Source organism: Cuculus canorus, chromosome 3 (assembly GCF_017976375.1).
Source record: "Cuculus canorus isolate bCucCan1 chromosome 3, bCucCan1.pri, whole genome shotgun sequence".
Lineage (NCBI taxonomy): Eukaryota > Metazoa > Chordata > Aves > Cuculiformes > Cuculidae > Cuculus > Cuculus canorus.
The window spans coordinates 73,919,374-73,942,753 of record NC_071403.1 but is presented as its reverse complement, the minus strand read 5'-3'; the positions used below and the strand labels follow the sequence as shown (position 1 = coordinate 73,942,753).

The 23,380-nt window shown below is 46.6% G+C and overlaps 1 protein-coding gene across 2 annotated transcripts; it reads left to right on the top strand.

Moving 5' to 3' along the window:
- Nucleotides 1–703: 703 nt before the first annotated feature.
- SEC23B (SEC23 homolog B, COPII coat complex component) lies at nt 704–22,718 on the top strand. Of its 2 annotated transcripts, none has more exons than XM_009562537.2 (20): nt 704–834; nt 3,739–3,974; nt 5,134–5,191; nt 5,782–5,868; nt 6,079–6,315; nt 7,000–7,085; nt 7,926–8,070; nt 9,421–9,579; nt 10,347–10,462; nt 11,656–11,779; nt 12,301–12,381; nt 12,716–12,805; nt 13,583–13,689; nt 13,865–14,018; nt 15,516–15,593; nt 15,852–16,013; nt 16,802–16,888; nt 18,706–18,861; nt 20,730–20,795; nt 22,277–22,718. In XM_009562537.2, exons 2-20 carry the CDS (start codon nt 3,754–3,756, stop codon nt 22,364–22,366), a joined length of 2,304 nt encoding a protein of 767 aa, XP_009560832.2. In that variant the 5' UTR covers nt 704–834; nt 3,739–3,753; the 3' UTR covers nt 22,367–22,718. The 2 variants fall into 2 exon arrangements, with proteins under 2 accessions (XP_009560832.2, XP_053918757.1); XM_054062782.1 differs by lacking the exon at nt 704–834 and adding an exon at nt 850–871.
- Nucleotides 22,719–23,380: the final 662 nt, after the last annotated feature.

Genomic DNA, 23,380 nt, shown 5'->3' with positions numbered 1-23,380 from the left:
ATTTCAGTGCTGAATTGTAAAATAGAAATATTATTGACTTTGCTTCGAAAACTTTGTCCTTTTCAATATTTTACCAGTGAAAAAGCATTTCTCACAGGTTGTTTAGCCTGGACAAGAGGATGCTGAGGGGAGACCTCATCATTCTCTACAGTGCCATGAAAGGAGGTTGTAGCGAGGTGGGTGCTGGTCTCTTCTCCCAAGTAACAAGTGAAAGGATGAGAGGAAATGGCCTCAAGTTGCGCCAGGGGAGGTTTAGATTGGATATTAGAACAAATTTCTTCACTGAAAGGGTTATCGGGCTCTGGACTAGGCTGCCTAGGGAGGTGGTTGAGACCCCATCCTGGAGGGATTTAAAAGACCGGTAGATGAGCTGCTCAGGGATGTGGTTTAGTAGTGGACAGATATGGCTGGGCTTGATGATCTCAAAGGCCTTTTGCAACCAAACGATTCTATGATCCTATAAAAGATGAGGCCACTCTGTTTTTTATAAAGTGTCTACATTATTAGTGGATCCAGCCTCTTTCCTCACTCTCTGCTGGTGCAGGAAGAAGACACCGCCACCCCGTTCACAGCCTCACCAACGCAGCACCTGCACCCTTAATCAAGATGGCGCTCATGACGCCGCAGCCGCCTCGCCATGTTTGTTACGGGCTCACCGCGTTTCCGCCCTCAGAGAGTCGCGTAGCATGCCCTTAGCCAAGATGCCAGCGGAGGGCGGAGCGTGCTGGTGCCGCCATCTTGGCTGAGGGCAGGCGGTACCGCTGAGCTGGCCTTGCCGGGCGCGCGGGGCCTGCCGGGAAGGAGCGGCGGAACGGAGGGGAGTGGCGCGTGCAGGTGGGGGTCGTGGGGAGGAGGGCGAGGGGACCGTGAGGTGAGGCGAGGGGTTAGGCGAGGGGGGAATGAGGGGTCCGAGATGTCCCCTGTGAGGGGATAAGGGGTCCGTGGGATCCCTGTGAAGGGGGATGAGAGGTTTGTGGGGTCCCCTACGGGCGAAGATGAGAGGTCAGAGGGATCCCGGTGAGGGAGGATGAGGGCGTCTGTGTGGTCTCTGTGTTCCCTTGAAGGGGGGATGAGGGGTTGAAGGGTTGCCTTATGAGAGGGGATGAATGAGGGGGTCTGTGGGGTCCCCTCTGAAGGGATGAGGGGTCAACGAGATCCCGGGGTGAGCAGAAAGAGGGGTTCCCTGTGAGAAGGGAGTGAAGAATCCATGGGGTCTTCTGTGAGAGGGCAGTGAGGGGTCCATGGATTCCCTTGTGATGGAGGGTGAGGGGTCCATGGGGTCCCCTGTGAGAGGGGATGAGGGGTTAGAGGAGTCTCCTGAGAGGGGACGAGGGGGTCTTTGAGGTCCCCGGGGTCCCTTGTGGAGGGATGAAGGGTCTGTGGGGTCCCCTGTGAGGGGATGAAGTGTCCCTGGGGTCCGGGCGGGGATGAGGAAGTCAGTGGTGTCCCCTGTGGGGGCACTGGGAAGAGTCAGTGGTGTCCCCTGAGCAAGGGCTCACATATGGATCGTCAGCAGCACAGGGGCCCAGTGTTGTCCCTTGAGTCAGGCTGGAGTCATCCGTGTCCCCTGCAGGGTCTACAGTGCCACCCATAGCAGTGCAGGGCTTTGCCCTGTTGTAGTGCTGGGGACTAGCAGCACGGGGGGTCAGAGGGGATTCCTCTGGCTTTGCTAGGAATCCATGGGGTCCTCTATACCTTTCCTGGTGAAGGACTGGAGGTCTGTGGCATTCTCTGTTGTATGTGAGGAAGCACCAGTATCTCCTGTGGGTTTTCTGGGGGTGAGCGAGTGATGTGCTGTCTGTCAGATCCTATATAGAAACTGGCATCTACTGGGGCTTTGGAAGGGTCCTTTCTCGCCTGGACAGGGGTTCTGTGACTTCCCCAGTGCCAGATTGGGCTTTGAAGGTCACTGTGGGACTGGAGGGGCTGGGCAATTGCACAGGTTCTCAGCCCTGACCTGGCCCTACAGAGCACTCTTTGAGGTGGGAGCACCTCTCCTCTTGTCGTCCTGACCCCAAAGCAGGGCCTCGGGCCCTGCCAAACCTAGCTGGGCAACAGGGTCTTGGCCCAGAACAGGGGAGTGCTGCCCGGCTGCAGCTAGAGGAGCATGGAGTGAATTTGCACTGTGGGTGTGCTGCATACCTGGGATGTCAGGTATTTATCTTTCTATTCTGATGTGCAGGATCTCTCACAGGGAGTCTCAGCTCCCATGTTTACCCTGGCAGACCCATTTGTGGTATCAATGTGTTGATGAACACTAGCTTGGTTACGTCCTTAATAGCAAGGACAAAGGAAACAGCAAGGACTTTGGAGGTTTGTAGGGAAACGTTGCATAAGAACTTCTCCTTTGGAGGAGGTGATTCTTCTGATTTTTCATGTGTGTGGCCCTCCTGAATCTCCCACCTGCAGTGAGAACCAGGAATTTAGGTAATACTGGAGCCTCTGCTCCAGGTGGACCTCTGTGGGGTTCATTGGTTATGGTGCTGCTGCTTGTGGCTCTTTGAGTTGCTGCCAGTGCTTTGTGGTGTGTGTGGCCTGGATTCCAGGAGTGAGTTTTTCAGTAGGCTTCCCCTTCCCTTTCTGGGAGACATCAAAGGTAACGATGGAGTGGAAGCGCTTGTTCCTGTCTTACTCTGAAGAGTTTAGCAAAGTGATACAGAAAGCTACTTCTCTGGTGCATGAAGATTATCCCTCCTTGAACAGAACATCTTTCTCTTTTCTGCATTCTGCTGGACTCAGTTCTTCCCTTTCTGGGAGTGGGACATGGTGCTGTTCACAGAGGGTGTATAAAATCACCAAATGTCTTTTTGATCTTCTGTCATGTGCTTCTTTCTATGTGTAAGTGGGGCAGGCTGGCAACCAGATGATGTTTGTCATGAATGGTTTTGTTTCAGCCTTGGCCACCTTTTCTACCCCCAAGGTTTTAGCTTAAGGCTTCAGGATGTGTTGCAGATCTGACCTGTTTTCCTTTACTGACTGCCTTGCTGGTGAAGGGTTTAGAGGGCAAGCCTTATGAAGAGCAGCTGAGGGAGCTGTGATTGTTTAGTCTGGAGAGAAGGAGGCTGAGGGGAAACCTTATTGCTCTCTACAACTGCCTGAAAGGAGGTTGTAGCGAGGTGGATGCTGGTCTCTTCTCCCAAGTAACAGGTGATGGGAGGAAATGGCCTCAAGTTGTGCCAGGGAAGGTTTAGGTTGGATATTAAGAGGAATTTCTTTACTGAAAGTGTTGTCAAGCATTGGAACAGGCTGCCCAGGGAGGTAGTGGAGTCACCATCCCTGGAGGTGTTTAAAAGATGAGTAGATGTTGTACTTATGGACATGGCCTGGTGGCGGACTTGGCAGGGCTGGATCGATGGTTGACTCGATCATCTTGAAGGTCTCTTTTGACCAAACCCATTCTATGCTTCCGTGAGGCCAGCCTGAGGCTGAGTGGGTACTGGGATATTACACGTGGATCACAACAAACAACCTTGCATTCTGGCTTTGAGTGTCAGATTTCCTCCTTTCCTCATTGGATTTGGTAGGGTTTTAATTGTCTGGGAAGTTGATGAGAACGTTGGAGAGAAATTATTCATGTACTCATGTGGTTCATTTGATAATGGGATTAAGTAATTATAATGTATTGGCTTTGTCCTGTAGTGTCTTTTGCCTTCTGTGCTTAAGCGCTGATCTCCTTTGCAGGACTGCTGTCCAAGCAGGTGACTGGTGCCTGAATGTGTGTTGCTTATGTCCTTTCAGAGCTTCTGCAGTCCCATGGCAACCTACCTGGAGTTCATCCAGCAAAATGAGGAGCGTGATGGAGTGCGCTTCAGTTGGAACGTGTGGCCCTCCAGCAGGCTGGAGGCCACAAGGATGGTTGTCCCCCTGGCCTGTCTTCTGACGCCACTGAAGGAGCGTCTGGACCTGCCGCCTGTGCAGTATGAGCCAGTGCTTTGTAGCAGGCCCACTTGCAAAGCGGTGCTCAACCCACTCTGGTATGAATTTCTTGGCTGGGGATGTTAGGAGAGGCACGTACTACCTCATTTTTACCTGAATTTCACTGCTTCCTTATACCTCCTTTTTTCTGCCTGGTGCCTGTCAACCTCTTACATTTAGATGTAGTGGATTTATTGAAGTCCATGCATGCCTAGTGAGGTAAATTGAATATCCCACATATGTTGATATGTTGAGCCCATTACCAGAGGTGCAGAGGAAAGAGGATTACCTTTGAGGAGGCTATAGAGGCAGAGATGGCATGGAAGCCAACTGTATGTATCCTGGGGTGCATTCAAAGCAGTGTGATCAGCAGGTCGAGGGATGGGATTCTGCCTCTCAGCTCTGCTCTCGTGAGACCTTACCTGGAGCCCTGCATTCAGTTCTGGAGTCCTCAGCACGGGAAGGACATGCATCTGTTACAGTGAGTCAGGATGAGGCTGGAGCATCTTCCGTCTGAGGACAGGCTGAGAGAGTTGTAGTTGTTCAGCCTGGAGAAGAGAATGCTCCGAGGAGACCTTCTAGCAGCCTTCCAGTACTTAAAAGGGGCTACAGGAAAGGTGGGGAGGGGCCCTTTATGGGGGGAGTGCAGGGATAGGATGAGGGGGAAAGAAGGGAGATTTAGATGAGGTATTAGGAAGAAATGTTTGAACTGGATGGGCTTTATGGTCCCTTCCAGCCCAAACCATTCTATGAGATGTGCAGTCGTCTTATATCCCAGAGAGTTCTGTGGTGAATAGTGAAACTTAAGACTAAATGCCTTGGGGCAGGGAACAGCCTGTTTGCTTGATGTTTGTGCAGGATCTGGGTGAACGGTTCTTGCTCTGTCACTGGAGCGCTTGCGTGCTACAGCTGCACAAACAAAAGATGACTGAGATAAGCCCAAGTGCAGTGAAAAAATTATTAAACCCAAGTCTTTGTCTGCCAAAAGCTAAGCTCTGGAGAGCATCAGTGGTCTGTCAGGCTGGAAGTGGCAGAGCTGGGCGAGCTAGTGGACTTCCTGGCAACAGCATAAGAATGCAACTCCTTAAAACTCTTGACGTTCCAGTTGGAGTGCCTGATGCTGTGTTTCTCCCTCAGAAGAACCAGCACAGATAATTGTGAAGCATTCATGTAAGGTTGTTCCTGTGGTTATACTGACACCTCTTCTTTCCTTTGCAGCCAAGTTGACTTTCGGGCCAAACTGTGGGCTTGTAACTTCTGTTTCCAGAGAAATCAGGTAAGCTGGAAAAAGCATTAGAGCTTCCATCTTTTCAGTGCACATTTTTTTGATGGCCTCCCTAGCAAATGATTTAAGCAAGAATTCCACTTTTCTAGATGGGCCTTTTTCTCTTGCTGAGCCCAGGCCAGAATACTTATTAATGGGTCTGTTTTACCTGTTTTGAGTTCAGTTTTGCCAGTGATTTTGCCAGAATGCGGGGCATGAGAAAGTGATAAAATGGTTATTTTGCCCCATGTGTTTCCACTGTGTTTTATGCAGTAGATGTTTACTGTTCTTGCTGAGTATGAAATCAATTAGATTTGAGTAGAATTTTGCTGTGTGGCAGAATGAATTTCAGCTAATGCATGCTTTAGTCCTACGTTTTATTTACACTGGATTGAGCAGCCCTCCATACTGCTGGCCACTTGTCTGCACTTAGGAAAAAAGCAGGGTGGGTCTCTTGTCATGAATTAATCAGGTTGGTGCAGTGGTAGTAAATACAGTTGAATAACCACATCAGGAAGCAAGGAAGCCTCTGCACTGCAGAGTGGCGCCCTACATTTCTGTCCCGCAAGTTCTTTGTCCTAATTTCTTGTTCTCTTTTTCAGTTCCCTCCGGCATATGCAGGCATATCTGAAGTCAATCAGCCAGCAGAGCTTATGCCGCAGTTTTCAACAATTGAATATATAGTGCAGGTAAAGGAATCATGGGCAAGTTTGAAGCCCCCAGAATTGTCTTGCTTGTGATGGCTTATGTATGTGTTAGATTTACTCAAGGTAACACAAATAAATAACATTTCTACGGGGTGCGTCAGGTAGGGCTCATTTTATTCCTTGGCTGGAGGCATTATAAAGTGTCTCTTGGCATATGCACACACCTAGTAAATCTATTTCTTCCCACATCAGCGAGGTCCGCAGACGCCGTTGATCTTCCTTTATGTTGTCGACACATGCTTGGAAGAGGAGGACTTGCAGGCATTGAAAGAGTCCCTCCAGATGTCCCTAAGTCTGCTGCCTGCTGATGCTCTGGTGGGGCTCATCACTTTTGGCAGAATGGTCCAGGTTCATGAGCTGAGCTGTGAAGGGATTTCCAAGAGTTATGTGTTCAGGGGCACAAAGGACCTGACAGCTAAGCAGATACAGGTAAGTCCTGCTGTCTCAGGGCAGTGGCTTGTTCCCATTAGCTCCATTGGCACCACTGCTGTTCTTTCAAGCTCTCGGCTCTTGGGTAGGAAGGAGGGTTTAGTGCTCCTAAGTGTTAGCCTGTTTCCCTCCCAGTATCATAGAATCATAGAATGGTTTAGGTTGGAAGAGACCTTAAAGATCATCCAGTTCCAAAGCCCCCTGCCATGAGCAGGGACACCTCCCACTGCATCAGGTTACTCTAAGCTCCATCTGACTTGGCCTTGAACACCTCCACAGGTTGGGCAGCCCCAGCTGGCAACCTGTGCCAATGCCTCACCATCCTTAAAGGAAAACATTTCTTCCAAATGCCGCATCTAAATCTCCACTTTTTCAACTTAAAACTGCTCCCCCTTATCCTGTCCCTGCACTCCCTGATAAAAACCCCCTCCCAGCTTTCTTGTATTCCCCAATACCCATCCTGTCTTTTTGCCTTCGTAAATTCCATGGAAGCTTGTACAAGAGTTTGGGTGTCTTCCATAATGGACTGATCCATTCCTAATGGCAGTTCAAAGATTAATCTTTCACAGATTTTAATGTATTTGATGCTACAGTGTTGCCGGCTTTGGGGTATATCACGTGACAGGAAACAAAACATTTATTGTTTGAATAGGACATCTGTGCTTCCTCTTTACTGTTCTGTAGGATATGCTTGGGCTTTCAAGGCCAGCTGTCCCCATTCAACCTGGAAGACCTCTTCAAACTCCAGAGCAACCTGTTATTTCTAGCAGGTAAGTGGCAGCAGCTCAGCAGAAGAGCAAGGCAGATGTTTTATGCCCTGTTTCTAAATCGGGGTTTCCCAAGAGGAGTCTTTGTGAGATTTAAGTGGTATTGTCACAACTGTTCTCCTGCATTGAGTGATATGTGTAGATGTGATTTATTTGAGCAGAAGGCAGTGCATTAGACTTCTGGAATACCTTGGTTTTGCAGTTGCCAGAGTATGATTGCCATCCAGGCTAGATTTCTGCTTGAAAAACAGAGTAGCTGTCTGCGGAAAGCCTGTTGCTTAGGATTTGTTTGAAGTCAGGCCCTGTGTTTGACCAGCTCTTGGGGGGTCTGCTCTGTCTGTAACGATCATAGAATCCTAAAGTGGTTTGGGTCAGAAGAGACCTTAAAGCCCATCCAGTTCCAAACACCCCTGCCATGGGCAGGGACACCTTCCACTGGATCAGGTTGCTCAAAGCCCCATCCAATGTGGCGTCCTACACACTACCTCCTATGACTGACCCAGCCCCTCCAAAACAGGATTGACAGGCAAGCAGTGACCTGGACCAGTAAAGCCATACTTGCCTCTGTTGAATACAGTTTTCTCTCTCTCAGTGGCAGCATTTGTGCGTTTTGGTAAACTAAATCACCATTGAAGTTATATGAAGTTATATCCTATCCTGTGACTTTGTCTTCCTGTCAGTTCCTGATGCCTTGCTTTGATCAAACTTTTTTATTTCACACAGGCCTGTTATCTTGGAAAGTTTGGATGTAGGAAGGAATATGCTGTGTGACTTTTTGCTTCTGATAATTATCTCAGTGCAATTTATATGTGCCAGGAACAAAGAGACACTTTCTTTTTGCAGGTTTCTGCAGCCAGTGCATAAGATTGACATGAATTTAACAGATCTGCTTGGAGAACTGCAAAGGGACCCATGGCCAGTGACCCAGGGAAAGAGGCCTTTACGTTCCACTGGAGTAGCTCTTTCAATTGCTGTTGGCTTATTGGAGGTATTCTTAGCATTGTTGTTTGAGATGAGCTGGTCAAAGAAAGCACCTGGCAATCTTAGCTGAGAGATATATGGGTGTCCACCCAGCTTAGTCTTTGGCCCAGTTATGCTGTAGAGGTGCAGTTTGTCTCTGCTGACATTCAACATGAATTAGCAGCAGCTGGCATAGAGTGAGCTGGGAGTTTGCATCTAAGAGGTAAAACTTAGATGTAAGGCAGGTGTTTAAAGGTCTCTTGATTCTTCTGTGTTGCCATGTGGAAGTGATAGTGTGCACTGAGTTTATCTAAGGGTCATACAAGATCATAGAATCATAGGATCATTGAGGTTTGAAAACACCTCTAAGATCATCCAGTCCAAACATCAGCCCAACACCACTGTGCCTCCTAAACCATGTCCCGAAGTGCCACATCTACATGCTTTTTGAACATCTCCAGGGATGGAGACTCCACCACTTCCCTGGGCAGCCTGTTCCAGTGCTTCACCACTGTTTCAGTAAAGAAATTTTTCCTCCTATCCAGTCCGAACCTCCACTGGCACAGCTTGAGGCCGTTTCCTCTTGTCCTATCACTTGCTACTTGGGAAAGAAGACCAACACCCACCTCACTACAACCTCCTTTCAGCTAGTTGTAGAGAGTGATGAGGTCTCCCCTCTGCCTCCTTTTCTCAAGACTAAACAGTCCAAAGTGCCTCAGCCACTCCCGTAACCCCTGTGCTCCAGCTCCATTCCCCTCCTCTGGACAAGCTCCAGCCCCTCAATGTCCTTCTTGGAGCAAGGGACCCAAACATGAACACAGGATTTGAGGTGCAGCCTCACCAGTGCTAAGCACAGGGAGATGATACCTTCTCTACTCCTGCTGGCCACACCATTTCTGACCCAAAATGATGCAGTTGGCCTACTTGGCCACCTGGGCACACTGCTGGCTCATGTTCAGTTGCTGTCGACCAGCACCCCCAGGTCTTTTCCATCATGCAACTTTCCGGCCCCTCTTCCCCAAGCCTGTAGTGCTGCATGGGGTTGTTGTGATGCAAGTGCAGGACCTGGCATTTGGCCTTGTTGAATGTCATGCAAGCCGATGACATATAAGAAGAACAGAAACTGTCTGCTTCCTGTTTTGCAACTTGACGTAGCTTGAATCTAAACTTGAGAGTGCTATACTGTTAGGAAATGCATCGCTATTTGTCAGGGTGGCTTCTGCAGAGACAGATCCCTAATGACATTGCAGAAACATGTGCAGATGCTTCTCTAAAGAAAGCAGCATTGCCATTTAATCAGTCTGACTTCCCCTGCTCCTCCCTTTTTTATTTTCCTCTCTCTCTCTCTCTCTGATATGAGTCTTTGCTTTTATTTTAGGGCACGTTTCCAAACACTGGGGCCAGAATAATGCTGTTTACAGGTGGCCCACCAACACAAGGCCCAGGCATGGTGGTAGGAGATGAACTGAAAACACCGATCCGTTCTTGGCATGACATAGAGAAGGACAACGCAAGGTTCATGAAGAAGGCCACCAAAGTAGGTGGCATGTTGGAACACTAAATGAGGGAGAAGGACACAACTCAAACATATGTAAACTGTTATGCTGACAGCTGCCCAGTGTCCTTCCCCAGGGAACAAACACACTCAGTTCTCTGCATGTGGGAACAGTGTGTCCAGATATTTGCATTGTTATCCTTAAAGTGCCTGAGCTTTTGTGTACATTAAATTGTGAGAATGGTTACGAGAAGGGTAAAAAAGCCTCCCTCCTCCTTAATTCTCCTGCACAGTCTTGTGCCTTCTCAGAGAGAGTATTTTAGTGTTGTTTCTTAGCTGATGGTGGGTGCCGAGTTGGGTCATCAACATCATTTGTATCTCCTGGGGAGGAGAAAACAGGTCTTCCAAGAATTGGTCACTTCCACAAAGCCTACTTTGTCTTCTTGATGTATGAAACAACAGTTGAAATGGTAAAAGTGTCAGACATGAAATGTGCCTGTCGGCTTAGAGAAAGCAGTATGAGATCTGTTCTCCGAACTGTCACCTGGGAACCTTTGGGTTGTCTAAGTTATCACAGACAGAGATCCCGTGCAATTCGTGCTCTCTGTCTGTGACATGCAACTCAGGCTCATTGAAGTGCAAATAGCCTAGGAGAGAAGTGCACTCCAACCGCACAGTCAGAGGTGTTTAGTTATTACAGCACTGGTAATTGCTTCATTTACCTTGTGTTTCACGTGTTTGTCTCAGCTGGAGAGCAGTAGAAACATCGCCCATTGTGGCATCCTAAACACTGTGTGTGTTTTCCCCAGCACTATGAGGCTCTGGCTAATCGCACTGCAGCCAACGGGCACTGCATCGACATCTACGCCTGCGCCCTGGATCAGACCGGACTGCTGGAGATGAAATGTTGTGCAAACCTCACTGGGTATGTCTGTAGCAGGAGAGCACAGTTAGCACCTGCATTTTATCTTTTTTTGAGGGGGAGTACGGTTCAGAAAGCAGTTAAATTTGCTGACAGGACAAAAGAATGAGATGTTTGTCATTCTATTCTAAATTGTGGTTTGAATTTGCCAGGAATTACATGGCAAACCCCCCTGGTCACAGTCTACATTCCTGAAGTCCCAAACCAGCATGTGAATTAGCACTGCTGGTAGAAAACTCGATGACCTGCTTTGAGAAAGGTATTCTAAAGCATCGTGCAACATGGCTTTTGCATATGCCTTCTACCTCCTTGGGAGAAAGCAAGTATCCCTTCCAGAAATGATGGGACAGAGCTGCTGTGCTTTATGATGTGTGCATAGCTTAAGTGTCATCCGAAGAGCAGTGTGTCAGGCATGTTGGGTAGAAGATTTCCCTGTATGGGCCAGATTTTCTTTGCTTAACAGCTCACTTGCACTTTCTCCAGGGATTCTTGGCTTCCCTGGATTTAGTTTTGAGCGACATCTCTGAGAGATAAATGTCTGTGTTCTGTATTGCTGAAAACCTTATGGTCTCTAAGTAAAACTGTGTGCTAAAAGTGAGCCTTTTGGGGACTTGTGTGTCTTATTGATCATTTAAAATCTGCTGTGTCCAGGGCGTCAAAGGATGGTTGAGCAAATGCAAGGTATTTGTATAATAAATAATCGGGAAATACTCATTAAGCAGAGGAGAGAGATTTCTTTTTTAAGCCTTTGGTTGCTTTGCTAGGCTTCGTCCAGTCAGGCCTGGGTTTCTCAAGGGAGGCACAGCATAGATCCATGCATCTGTCCTTATGCCCCAGTGGTACAGCTATCCTGTCTGTGGCATGGGTGGTTCCAGCGTGCATCCAGCCCTGCTCAGGGGAAGCAGGCTCAGCAAAGCTCTTTTCTAACTAATGGAACATGAGCATTTTTAAGGCAGCTAAAGGGATGGCAAGAAGTGTAATTGAGAAACCAAGCTGGGAAAGCTGGAGCACTAACTTGTCTGGCTTTGGGGAAGGTATCTGCTTTCCCTGACGTGAATTCTACCTATGAAAGGTATGCTTTAAAGCAGTTTCTGCAAGTGTTTGCGTGCATGAGAGTTGGAGGGATGTATCTTTTGGCTTTACTTCCAGCTCCCAGTTGCTTCAGTTCCCTTATGTATCGTTTTTTTCTTTCCCAGAGGACACATGGTGATGGGAGACTCCTTCAACACTTCTCTCTTCAAGCAGACCTTCCAGCGGGTATTTAACAAAGGGTTCAACGGGGAGTTTCGGATGGCTTTTGGTGCAAGTTTGGATGTCAAGGTGAGAAATTAGTTGATTGGATAACATTAACTGGAAAATATAAGTACTGTTCATTCAAAAGTCGATTAAGTTTCTGGGGTGTAGAAAATTCTACACATTCAAGGTCAGCCATGGTGCCTGCTCTGGGAGAAGCACCACACTGGAGGGAGCAGAGGGTTTTTTGTTTGAAAGCTTATTCAATTTGTGGTTGGATTTGTGTTGTTTTTTTTGTTCGTTTGGTTTTGGTTTTTAAAATAAGCAGCTGAGCTCAGCCTCTCCTCATTCAGCAAGGAACATTTCCTGCTGTCTTGTGGTCGTTACAAACATATCTTCATTATTATTGTGTGACTACATAGATTCTCTTCCTATTTGTAGCAGTAGGTGATCTGGGAAGCACTCAGAGATGCTTTCCCTGACAGCCACGTGTACGCATCACTGGATCGAAGCTGAGTGACTGATTTACTCTGTGTGTATTCTGTTTGACAGACTTGATTTTAAAAACCAAATGAACAAACACACAATGTTTTTGTTCTGTGTTCTAGACCTCCAGGGAGCTGAAAATTGCAGGAGCTATTGGACCGTGCATCTCCCTGAATGCTAAAGGGCCTTGTGTCTCTGAAAATGTAAGTTTCTGACATGGAAAAATCTTCAATAAGGAAGTAAATAAACAGCACAATGTTTATTTCTAGACCTACAGCTCTGCTAGGATGTTAGAGTTTTCAAGGAGAAGAAAAATTTGGAAACATCCCTAGAAAACTAGAGTTTTCACTAGAGTAAATTCTTGCCCCACAAGGCTTTCTTTTAAGTGCATGTCCTTCAGAAACTTCATTCACACCCCCGAAAGATGAGGAATCTAGAAGGGCTGTTTTAACTTGTTCCTCTGACACAAATTTAACATCAGCTTGGCTTATGTCCTGCTGGAGACAAAAATGCTGCTTTCTTTTTAATTCTATGCAGGAACTTGGAATCGGAGGAACATCTCAATGGAAAATTTGTAGTCTGGATCCCACCACAACTCTGGCTATTTACTTTGAAGTGGTAAATCAGGTGAGTTGTGTCTCCTCTTTATTTGTTGTTGTCTTATTTACACACCAAAGTGCTTGTTTGTAAATAGAGGACATCACTGGGTTTTGCTGTGTTGCAGATTGATGGCTGTGAAACAACCAAGTGTTTTGTGCCAAAGGAATAGTCTTAGCGGTTGTTTTCATAAGAATAAATTTCATTATATTTTTGTTCTATGCAGAACCTGCATTCTTTCTTCGTCTTCTTCCTATTGTATTTATTTAACAAGGGAGAAATTGTCTTAGAGCTGTGGAGAGTAGAAGTATAAATATCTTCAAATTTTGGAGAGTTGGTCTTTCAAGTTGTAGTAACTTAGTGGTTCAGAAGCCGCTTATGGCTGGGGAGGTTTCTGAGCATCGGGCATCTGGAGGCCTGGGAGGCCACTTCAAAGGAGTTCTATTCCCCATGTGTGTCTGTCTGCTTTGAGAGGTTGGTATGGATGGAATTAGGATGGTGGACTCATAGGACCTTTGCTCAGACCTAGTGCTGCTGTTCTGCTCATTGCCATAGCAATGATAAGGTGCTGCCATCCTTTAAGGGACAAGCAGAGGAAGTGTCGTGTGCAATATTAAATGGGCCCAGCACCACGCAACTCTGAGGACTGCTGAAAACCAATGCTAACAGACAATTCTCTTTTCTCTGGTTCATCTTTAGCTTGTACTTATTCTGTGATTGCTCAATTCATGCCCTGGAGTACCTTGTAGTAGACAACGCTATGGAAAATCCAGCCTGTTTTGAAGGCCTATCTTGTTTCCCTTGCAGCACAATGCACCGATACCCCAGGGAGGCAGAGGAGCCGTGCAGTTTGTCACTCAGTATCAACACTCCAGCACACAGAAACGCATCCGTGTCACCACCATAGCCAGAAAGTGAGTATCTCGTGCCTGTGCTTTGGCAGAAACTTGAGCTGTAGTCAGTGCTGGAATTTTCCTAGCTTTTTGTTGCATGCATTTGCTGCGGAGTACTTGGCAGAGGGAGGATTGATCTGGTTTGGGTTTGCTGGAGGTGAAAGCATGCAGCGCTAACCTTTTACTAACCCTGTAGCTGGGCAGATGCACAGAGTCAGCTCCAGCACATAGAAGCTGCGTTTGACCAGGAAGCGGCTGCTGTGCTGATGGCACGACTGGGAGTGTACAGAGCTGAATCTGAGGAGGGACCAGATGTTCTGAGATGGCTGGACAGACAGCTGATCAGACTGGTAAGAAAAGCAGACTGCAGTTGGGTGTATTCCTGGTGATAGTGAAGATAGCCTCCAGAATGAAAACGCTGTTCTTTTTCCAGATTGACTTGCTTCATTTGGGTTCTGATCATGGTCACGTTGTTGTAGTACGCGATAGCTCAGAACCACTATGATCAGGGCAGGTAAACATACTATCACACTGAAGAGTTTAAACCTGGGATTAAAGAAGTGATGGTGAAACACAGAATAATGCAGGTGGGAAGGGACCTCTGGTGGTCCCTGGTTCAATCCCACTGCTTGGAGCAGGTCCAGCTTTGGAATTGGACCAGGTTGCTCCAGGTCTTGTTGAGTTTTGAAAACTCCAAATATGATGTTTCTCTTGACAACCTGTTCCAACATTTGATCACAGTCACTGTGATTTAGTTTTCTTCCCTGACCCCCACTGGAATATCCATTTCTCCAGCTGCCTGTCATGTAACTGTAGACAGTGATGTGACTCGCTGATCCTGCTCTTCACCAGGCTGAACAAAACCTGCTTTTTCAGGCTCTCTGCATGAGGTGTTCCAGCCCCTGACCAGCTTGGTGGCCTCTGCCAAACTTTCTCCAGTGTACCCATGTCTGTCTCACACTGGAACGCCCCAGATTGGACACAGATTGGATGTGGGCTCACGGATGCCAAGTTTGGGGTGGCAATCACTTCTGCAACTTCCCACTGTCTTGCTTTGAATTTCACAAGCCTGATTTGCCTAAATCAGTCCTTGCTTTGTCCAAACACCCATGTGGAGTCGATACTAACAGATACGGCACATCAGACATGGGAAAAACAGGGCCAATATCAAATGAAGTTAAATTGCTAAAACCACTGATGTTGCTTATTTGCAGTGAAGCACTTCCTGAAATGCTGGTCTGCTGCTGCTCTGGAAAGAAGCAGAGTTGCAGCAGAAGTGTTTCAGTGTGCAAAGTATAATGTACTATCCCTAATTTAGTGGAAACAAATGGGTAGTACTAGAAGCACTCTTTCTTTTATTCTTAGATAATTTCAAATCTAGGACCCAAGAGAAGGAAGATGTGCCAGGGGTGGGTTAGGTTGGATGTTAGGAAGGTTCGTCACCCAGAGGGTGGTAGAGCACTGTAACAGGCTCCCCAGGAAAGCAGTCACAGCTCCAAGCCTGACAATATTCCAGAAGCATTTGGCCCGTGTCCTCAGACACACGGTGTGAATGTTGGGGTTGTCCTGTGCAGGGACAGGAGTTGGGCTTGATGGTCATTGTGAGTCACTTCCAACTCAGGACATTCTGTGATGTATAAAAATAGATAAATAGGTTGAATAATCATTCTCATTCCAGTAAGATACAGAAACCATTGATTTAAAGAAACGTATATGTTATAATGCTTTGTATTGTCACTTCTACTCCTTGATTGCTCTATTTAAAAACAACCAAAAGAACACCCTTAAGAAAGAACAAAGAAGAGAAAAGAGAGAGATAACCAAAGTGTTCTTTTTGCTTCCAACAGTGTCAGAAGTTTGGACAATACAACAAAGATGATCCAAACTCCTTCAGGTTGTCAGAATCGTTTTCTTTGTATCCCCAGGTAAGAACTTCACTTTCACAGCCATGGGAAAGTGTGTAAGGGTGAGTGAGTGATGATAAAATGTCTTGTACCATTGATCAGATTCAAGATGGGAGGAACATAGGTGTTTTTAATTTGGTAATAAGGGAAGAACTCCGAGGAGTTTAATATGGGACAAACTTATTTTCAAAGAGTTTGCTATTCAGAAATATTGGATTTGGGTGCAGAAGTTTTGCCACCTTGCTGAGATGTCTGTTCTCCCTCATCTTTCTGGTGCAGTTCATGTTCCACCTGCGACGCTCCCCATTCCTGCAGGTCTTCAATAACAGTCCAGATGAATCTTCCTATTACCGTCACCACTTTGCTAGGCAAGATCTGACTCAGTCTCTCATTATGATCCAGCCCATCCTTTATGCTTATTCTTTCCACGGTCCTCCTGAGGTGAGTCTCTTTTTGATAGGATCAATCCAAAATAACGAGTATTCAGTCAGACTAACACTATTTCAGCAAAAAGGCCCTTGTATAGACATTTTAATCAACTTAATTTTTAAAAGATGAAGTGGAGCAATCTAAAATATGAATTATGTTTTCAGTAAGCTTACAGATTTTATTAAAAAAAACCCCAAAACAGCTCCCACCCCTCCAAAAAAAGCAACTTTCCCTGCCAAAGCCCCAGCCCCCAGCATCCCGTGAATATAGTGGCTGTCAGTAGCACTTCTGCTTTTTTGCTGTTTAAGTCAGTAAAACTCAGCCTTTCCAGGTCATCATCTCCCACCTGCTGCTTGTTTGCAGTTGTTCATGCAGCAGTGTTAAACCATGTGCAATTATTCAGCAGGCAGACATGGATTCCCTGGAAAGGAGTGGGTCTGGCAGGAAATAAATGTAGAAGCTTTACAGAGTAACATTTTGAAACCACAATGGCAGCATTTGCCAGAGTTCTCTCTTCATTATTCTTGAGATCCTTTTGTTCAAGACTATTCCAGATTAAACTTAGAGAGCAGTAGAAATTGCTGTCTCCGTCCTGTGTTTCACGCAGTAGCTGATACCTGCTGTTCCATTCAGTGGTGCTGCCCGAGGAGGCTGGCTGTGCTCTGCAAAGTGTCCGCGTGGATGGAGCAGCTCTTGGTGCACTCACGTCTCCATGGGCAGGGCTGAGCAAGCTGTTTGGCCGACCAAGAAGGTTGATACTGTTCTGAGTGGCACCTGACTTTCTGCTTTGTTTTCTGCAGCCAGTGCTTTTGGATAGCAGCAGCATTCTTCCTGACAGAATCCTACTGATGGATACTTTCTTCCAGATAGTGATCTATCTTGGTGAGGTACAGTGAAATACGTTCTCTTTCTCTGTTTGCACTCCCTCCCTCCTGCCATGCATACAGACAGCATCGCTGTTAAGGTGAAAAGAGCTGCTGGCAAAGTCCACACTGGCACAGTCACATCGTGTACGTGCTGCCAGTTGTAGTACAGTCATCACAAAGCCTGACTTAGCAAAAACATCCTGCTGGAGTCACTGAGGATGAATTCTGCAGTGAGGAATAGCTGTCTTGTTGGTTTGGTAGTGAAGATGGTCCCTTCCCACAACCAGAAAGAGGCAGAGAAACTTGAAACTAAGCAGGGCAGAGCTGCAGTTTGAATTTTCAGACATGTGACATGCTTGATTGCTGGGTTTTGACACTGAAATACTGCTGCTCTTAAAGAAATTGATTAGAAATTGATTTCCAGTTTTTGCTTTTAAATCCCGGATGGTTTTGGCAGCTGCTCACATATTCCTTCCATTGTGGCTGAGGTAAGTGCTTAGGAACTGGCTGTTTCTAAAATCCAGGTTTACACCAATATGCAAAGCCTTGGTTTTCCAGCACCTTCAGGTCTGTATCTCATTCCTGTCAGGCTTTTTCAGGGGGTGGTGTGCTGCTGCAGCTGCGTAACAGAAATGCCTCACCAAGTTTTGATGGTGTAAGGGATGAAGAGGAAACTGGATTTTCACCTCTTTCTCTGGAAATTTCCCTGTTCTTTCATGCTTCCCCCCCCCCCCCCCTTTTATAGTCTTACTTGTGGAGTGGCCCTCATGCAGTTTCTTTTACCTAAACATGACATCAGGTTGGAGTAGTTGAAACAAACCCATATTGGTTTATGGTCAAACATTCTTATCAGTGGAAACTTCTTGGGAGGTATTTTAACTCTTCCCTTTGTTTTTGAACTAAGCTACTTCACTGATATTTAATAAGAATGCTTGAAGTTTGGCAGCTCCATTAGCAGCTCTGGCTTCACTCCACATAGGATTTGTTCCCTTTGAGACCACTGATTGACAGGGAGGGCAGGGATAGGATGAGGGGGAATGGTTTGAAGCTGAAAGAAGGGAGATTTAGATTAGATATTAGGAAGAAACTTTTTTGTTTTTTTTTTTTCCCCTGTGAGGGTGGTGAGGCACTGTCTCAGGTTGCCCAGAGAAGTGGTGGATGCCCCATCCCTGGGGGTGTTCAGGGCCAGGTTGGCTGAGGCTTTGAGCAAACTGATGCAGTGAGAAGTGTCCCTGCCCATGGCAGGGGGGTTGGAACTGGATGGGCTTTAAGATCCCTTCCAACCCAAACCATTCCATGATTCTATGACATGAACAAGAGTTGAACAGTTCAGTCAACAATGACGGTAAATCCTCAGGGTATCCTTAAATGGTTTCTGCCTGTTGTGGCAGAGCAAGGCACCGAGCAACAGGGTAGAAAGTAGATAAAGAAAGAGTAACTTGTGTGACGTGCACCAGTACAGAACAACTGCTTAGGTACTTCAGGAATACTGTAAGGCAACAGCTGCTTAATGTAAGACCGAGTCTGGTTCAAACCATCAGTGATTTAAGAGTGCTTTGGGTTTGTGTTTGTGCAAGCTGAAACATAAAGGCTTGAAGATCACTTTCAACCAAGTGCTCTTCCACTGCACAAACTGCCACCAGCTTTTGTGTGAATCACCTGTTCTTAAGCTCAAGGATAGGAGCTAAACCGCATTATTGCCAGAGCAGGGACAGCATTGCCGCCCTCTGTGAGCAGCAGTGCATATAACGTTCTGCTACCTTAAGACATGCAGGTTAAAAAGGAGAGGTTGCAGCCATCTCCGCTGTCCTTTCACTTCCTCCCTGTCCCGTCCATAGACGATCGCACAGTGGCAGAAAGCTGGCTACCAGGACATGCCTGAATATGAAAACTTCAAGCACCTCCTGCAAGCCCCTCTGGATGATGCCCAGGAGATCTTGCAGACTAGATTCCCCATGCCGCGTTACATCCACACAGAGCATGGGGGCAGTCAGGTAAGGAGTTTTATCGAGAAACTCTCTGTTGTTGAACAGAGCAAGCGGCTGTCTTTCTGCTTTGCTAGAAGTGTTTTGAATTAAATACAGTGGTAATTTAGCTCTTCACGGTACAGAGCTCTTACAGTGTCTTCTAATAAGCCAGTCACTTGCTGATTATGCTTTTGAAATCTGACGGTGAGGAAGAAAAACCAAAAAGGATTTTAATTATCTTTTTGTTCCCCAAAGAGGTGGGAAAGAAATTATTTGGCCACATATCTAAACTTACCCAAGACAGGGAGTGTATTTAGCTTTCTAGGACTGTTATGCTGAATGATGACTATCTGTTCCTTTAATCTTGGATACTGAATGAGGATATAAATTAATTCTTATTTTTGTACTTTCTGGAAGCACAGTTATGCTGTGCTCGTGTCTGGCTTGTTTTTGACACTGAAGAGGCCAGAACTGATGCTCCAAACCAAAGATTTGGTGCTAATTTCTGATGTGACCATGTTACACTGGTTCTCCGCTGACTGAGCAGGGCGTGTGAGGGGTGGTACTGGTGATGTACCGATTGGAGAGAGATGGATTTGATGGTGGATGATATGGTGGATAAGAAACTGGTTGGATGATTGTATTCAGAGAGTAGTGGTCAGGGGCTCAAAGTCCAGATGGCGATCTGTGACAAGTGGTGTCCCTCAGGGGTACGTACTGGGACCGGTGCTGTTCAATACCTTTATCAATGATATTGACAGCGAGATTGAGTGCACCCTCAGCAAGTTTGCGGATGACACCAAACTGAATGGTGTGGTTGCCACACCAGAAGGATGGGATGTCATCCAGAGGATCCTGGACAGATTGGAGAAGTGGGCCTCAGAACCTCATGAGGTTCAACAAGGCTAGGTGTAAGGTTCTGCACCTGGGTCGGGGCAGTCCCCAATTTCAGTACACAATGGGGGATGACGTGATTAAGAGCAGCTTTGTAGAGAAGGACTTGGGGGTGCTGGTCAATGAGAAGCTCGACATGAGCCGGCAATGTGCACTCACAGCCCAGAAGGCCAACCGTGTCCTGGGCTGCATCAAAAGAAGCGTGACCAGCAGGTCGAGGGAAGTGATTCTGCCTCTCTGTTCCTCTCTTGTGAGACCTCATTTGGACTCCTGTGTCCAGTTCTGGAATCCTCAGTGTAAGAAAGATATGGAGCTGTTGGAACGGGTCCAGAGGAGGGCTACAAAGATGATTGGAGGGCTGGAACACCTTCCATGTGAGGACAGGCTGAGAGAGTTGGGCTCAGAGGAGATCTTATAACCACCTTTCAATACCTCGAGGGGGCCTGCACGAAAGCTGGAGAGGGGCTATTTGTAAAGGCTTGTGGGTATAGGACCAGGAGGAATGGGTATAAACTGGAGAAGGGCAGATTTAGGTTGAACATTAGGAAGAATTTCTTCACTATGAGAGTGGTGAGACACTGGAACAGGTTGCTCAGGGAGGTTGTGAATGCCCCATCCCTGGAGGTGTTCAAGGCCGGGTTGGATGGGGCCTTGGGCAGCCTGATTTAGTGGGATGTCCCTGCCCTTGGCAGGCGATTTGGAACTAGATGATCTTTAAGGTCCCTTCCAACCCTAACTATTCTATGATTCTGTGATGTCCCCATGTTGTATGGAACCAGATCTGCCCTGCCAAGCGAGCGCCGCTTCCTGGAGCAGAGCACTCTGGACCCCTGGGAGAGGAGTTGTCTGAGGAGCAGGGCTGTTCCTGGACTTGTACCTGTTGGAGTTAATTAGTACCTTGCTTACAAAAGCAGAACAGTGCTAGTTGGGTATCTGAGGCAGCAGCAAGTCTTAAGACTGACATTTTACTTAACTACTTCTTTTGTGTTCTGTCTTAACAGGCCCGGTTCCTCTTGTCTAAAGTGAACCCTTCTCAGACCCACAATAACCTCTATGCGTGGGGACAGGTAAGCAGGGAAGAGCTGCTGATTTTTGGCAATACTATAAAATGTATGCATTTGTCTTTGTTGCAGCCATCCTGTTTCACCACATGGCCGAGCTGTGAGGTGGTTAGATTTGTCCTCACTTTCTTACCAAAGAGCATTTTGCAGACATATGCGACTGTTTTGAAGATCTTAGTGTTCTGCAGTGCAAGGAAACGAGGTTATTTCTATGTGTCCAAGGATCTGGTCATGGAATTACCATCCAAGACTGCAATAACTGTATCATTTTAAGAGACAACTGATTTATTAGATTTGTCTCTAAAGCTTAGACTGGTCAGGTTTTTATTCAACTGGCTTATCAAGTCCATGGATGTTGAGAAGATAAACAGTGCTGGTGGGAGCACTGCATGATGAGGTGATCAGAACAGAGTTTTCAAGTCTGGATGACTGAACTCTTGTTCTCACACTGATCCCTCCAAATTTTTCAGCAAAATCCAGTTGACTCTGGAGATTTTTCTTCATGGACACAAGGAATGGCTGTCCAAATAAAGGTGCTGCCACAACAGCTCTATGTGGCAGCAGCTTGATGGCATCAGATGAGGTCCCCACAAGGAGTGCTTTCCCCCTTTAATCTCCCTTTCTGTATCCCAGCTACACGTGGGGCACAGGCAGAGCTGCAGGATTTTCTGTGGAAACGGCAAATTTGATGTAAAATATGCTCTTACAGATTGCAGATGACCTGATGTGGAAATTCATCTTCACCCTTCCCTGTAAGAGTTTTAAAACTCTTACTACAGTGTAGTTAGTAGGAGGCCACAAAGATTATCTGAGGGTTGGAGCACCTCCTGTACAAGGATAGGTGGAGAGAGTTTGGGTTGTTCAGCCTAGAGAAAAGAAGGCTCTGGGGAGCCCTTCTAGTAGCCTTCCAGCAAGGAAGGAGGCCTACAGGAAATCTGGGGAGGGGCTTTTCATCAGGAATTGCAGGGATAGGATAGGATGAGGGGGAAAGAGGGGAGATTGAGATGAGATCTTAAGAACAAACGTTTTCCATTGAGGGTGTTGAGGCACTGACCTAGGTTTCCGAGAGAACTCGTGGCTGCCCCATCCCTCGAGATGTTCAAGGCCAGTTTGGATGGGGCTTTGAGCAGTCTGATGCAGTGGAAGGCGTCCCTGCCCATGGCAGGGGGGTTGAAACTGCATGTTTTTTAAGGTCCTTTCCAACCCAAACCGTTCTGTGATTCTGTATTTGTGAAAAAAGTCACCAGCGTATGGATATGCAGAGATTGAACTGATCTGAGAATAGTAGGCTTTGATAGCCTCCTTCTGTACCTTGATTGTTCAGAGCCTTGGGCAACAGAATTCCCAGTGAGATTGCACTACAAGATCCCGTCAGTGTTTGATGCAGCAGGCACTTAGTTCAGAGTGCTGACATCTGGTCTGCGTTCATTTGGTCCCCAGTGTTAACACCACTATTTCAGGCTCATTGTTTCTTTATTTCTGTGCAGGAATCTGGAGCTCCAATCCTAACAGATGACGTCAGTCTCCAGGTATTCATGGACCATCTGAAAAAACTGGCAGTCTCAAGCGCATCGTGACTGTGATCAAACCAAGGATCAAGGACAGAAGTTACATGGATCATGTTGATGACAGAGCAATTTATTTACATTTCCTTCTCTCTCTTTTAGACTAAGGTTTTTAAATATTAAATGAAATAAATATTCAGGGAGAGTTTTTTACTTGGCCCTTCTAGATATTAATTTATTTTGTATCCCTTTTTGTCTGTGTTCTTTATTCTACATTTTTCATACATTGTAATTAGAGCTGAGGGATATTTTAGCCAGTGTCGATTTTAACAGTCTTTTGCTTAATTTTTAGTGTTGTATGTTCTTAAATAGATGTCTTTTTAGCAACCAGGGGCTGTATTAATGAAAAATAAACCTGGATAAGAGCATTACTGTTATGTGCTGTCCCCGGTCCAGCTGTACGTGTGATGAACTCGCCCTCCTGCCTTCCTTTTTCCAAAAGCCTAACAGCAGGGTATGTACAAGCTGCTGGAAACAGTTCCAGTTGCTGTGAACTGACATCATCCCAAGGCTCTCCTAGTATCACTGATATCAAAGATCATATGACCTGAGTTGGAAGGGGGACACAGGCATCATTTAGTCCAACTCCTGTCCCAGCACAGGACAACCCCAACATTCACACTGTGTGTCTGAGGGTGTTGGCCAAATGCTTCTAGAATATTGTCAGGCTTGATGCTTTGACTGCTTCCCTAGGGAGCTGTTCCAGTGCTCCACCACCCTCTGGGGGAAGAACCTTTTCCTAATGTCCAACCTAACCCCTGGCACATCTTCCTGCCATTTCCTCAGGTCCTATCATTGGTCAATAGAAAGAAGAAAGAGCCAGTGCCTGCTCTTCCTCCTCCCCTTGTGAGGAAGCTGCAGAAGGTGATGAGGTTTCCCCTCAGTCTCCTTCAGGCTGAACAGATCAAATGACTTCAAGCTGCTCCTCATACGGCTTCCCCTCCAAATCCTTCAACTTTGTGTCCTCCTCTGGATGCTTTCAGTAGCTTTATGTCCTTCTCATCCTGTGGTGCCCAAACTGCACCC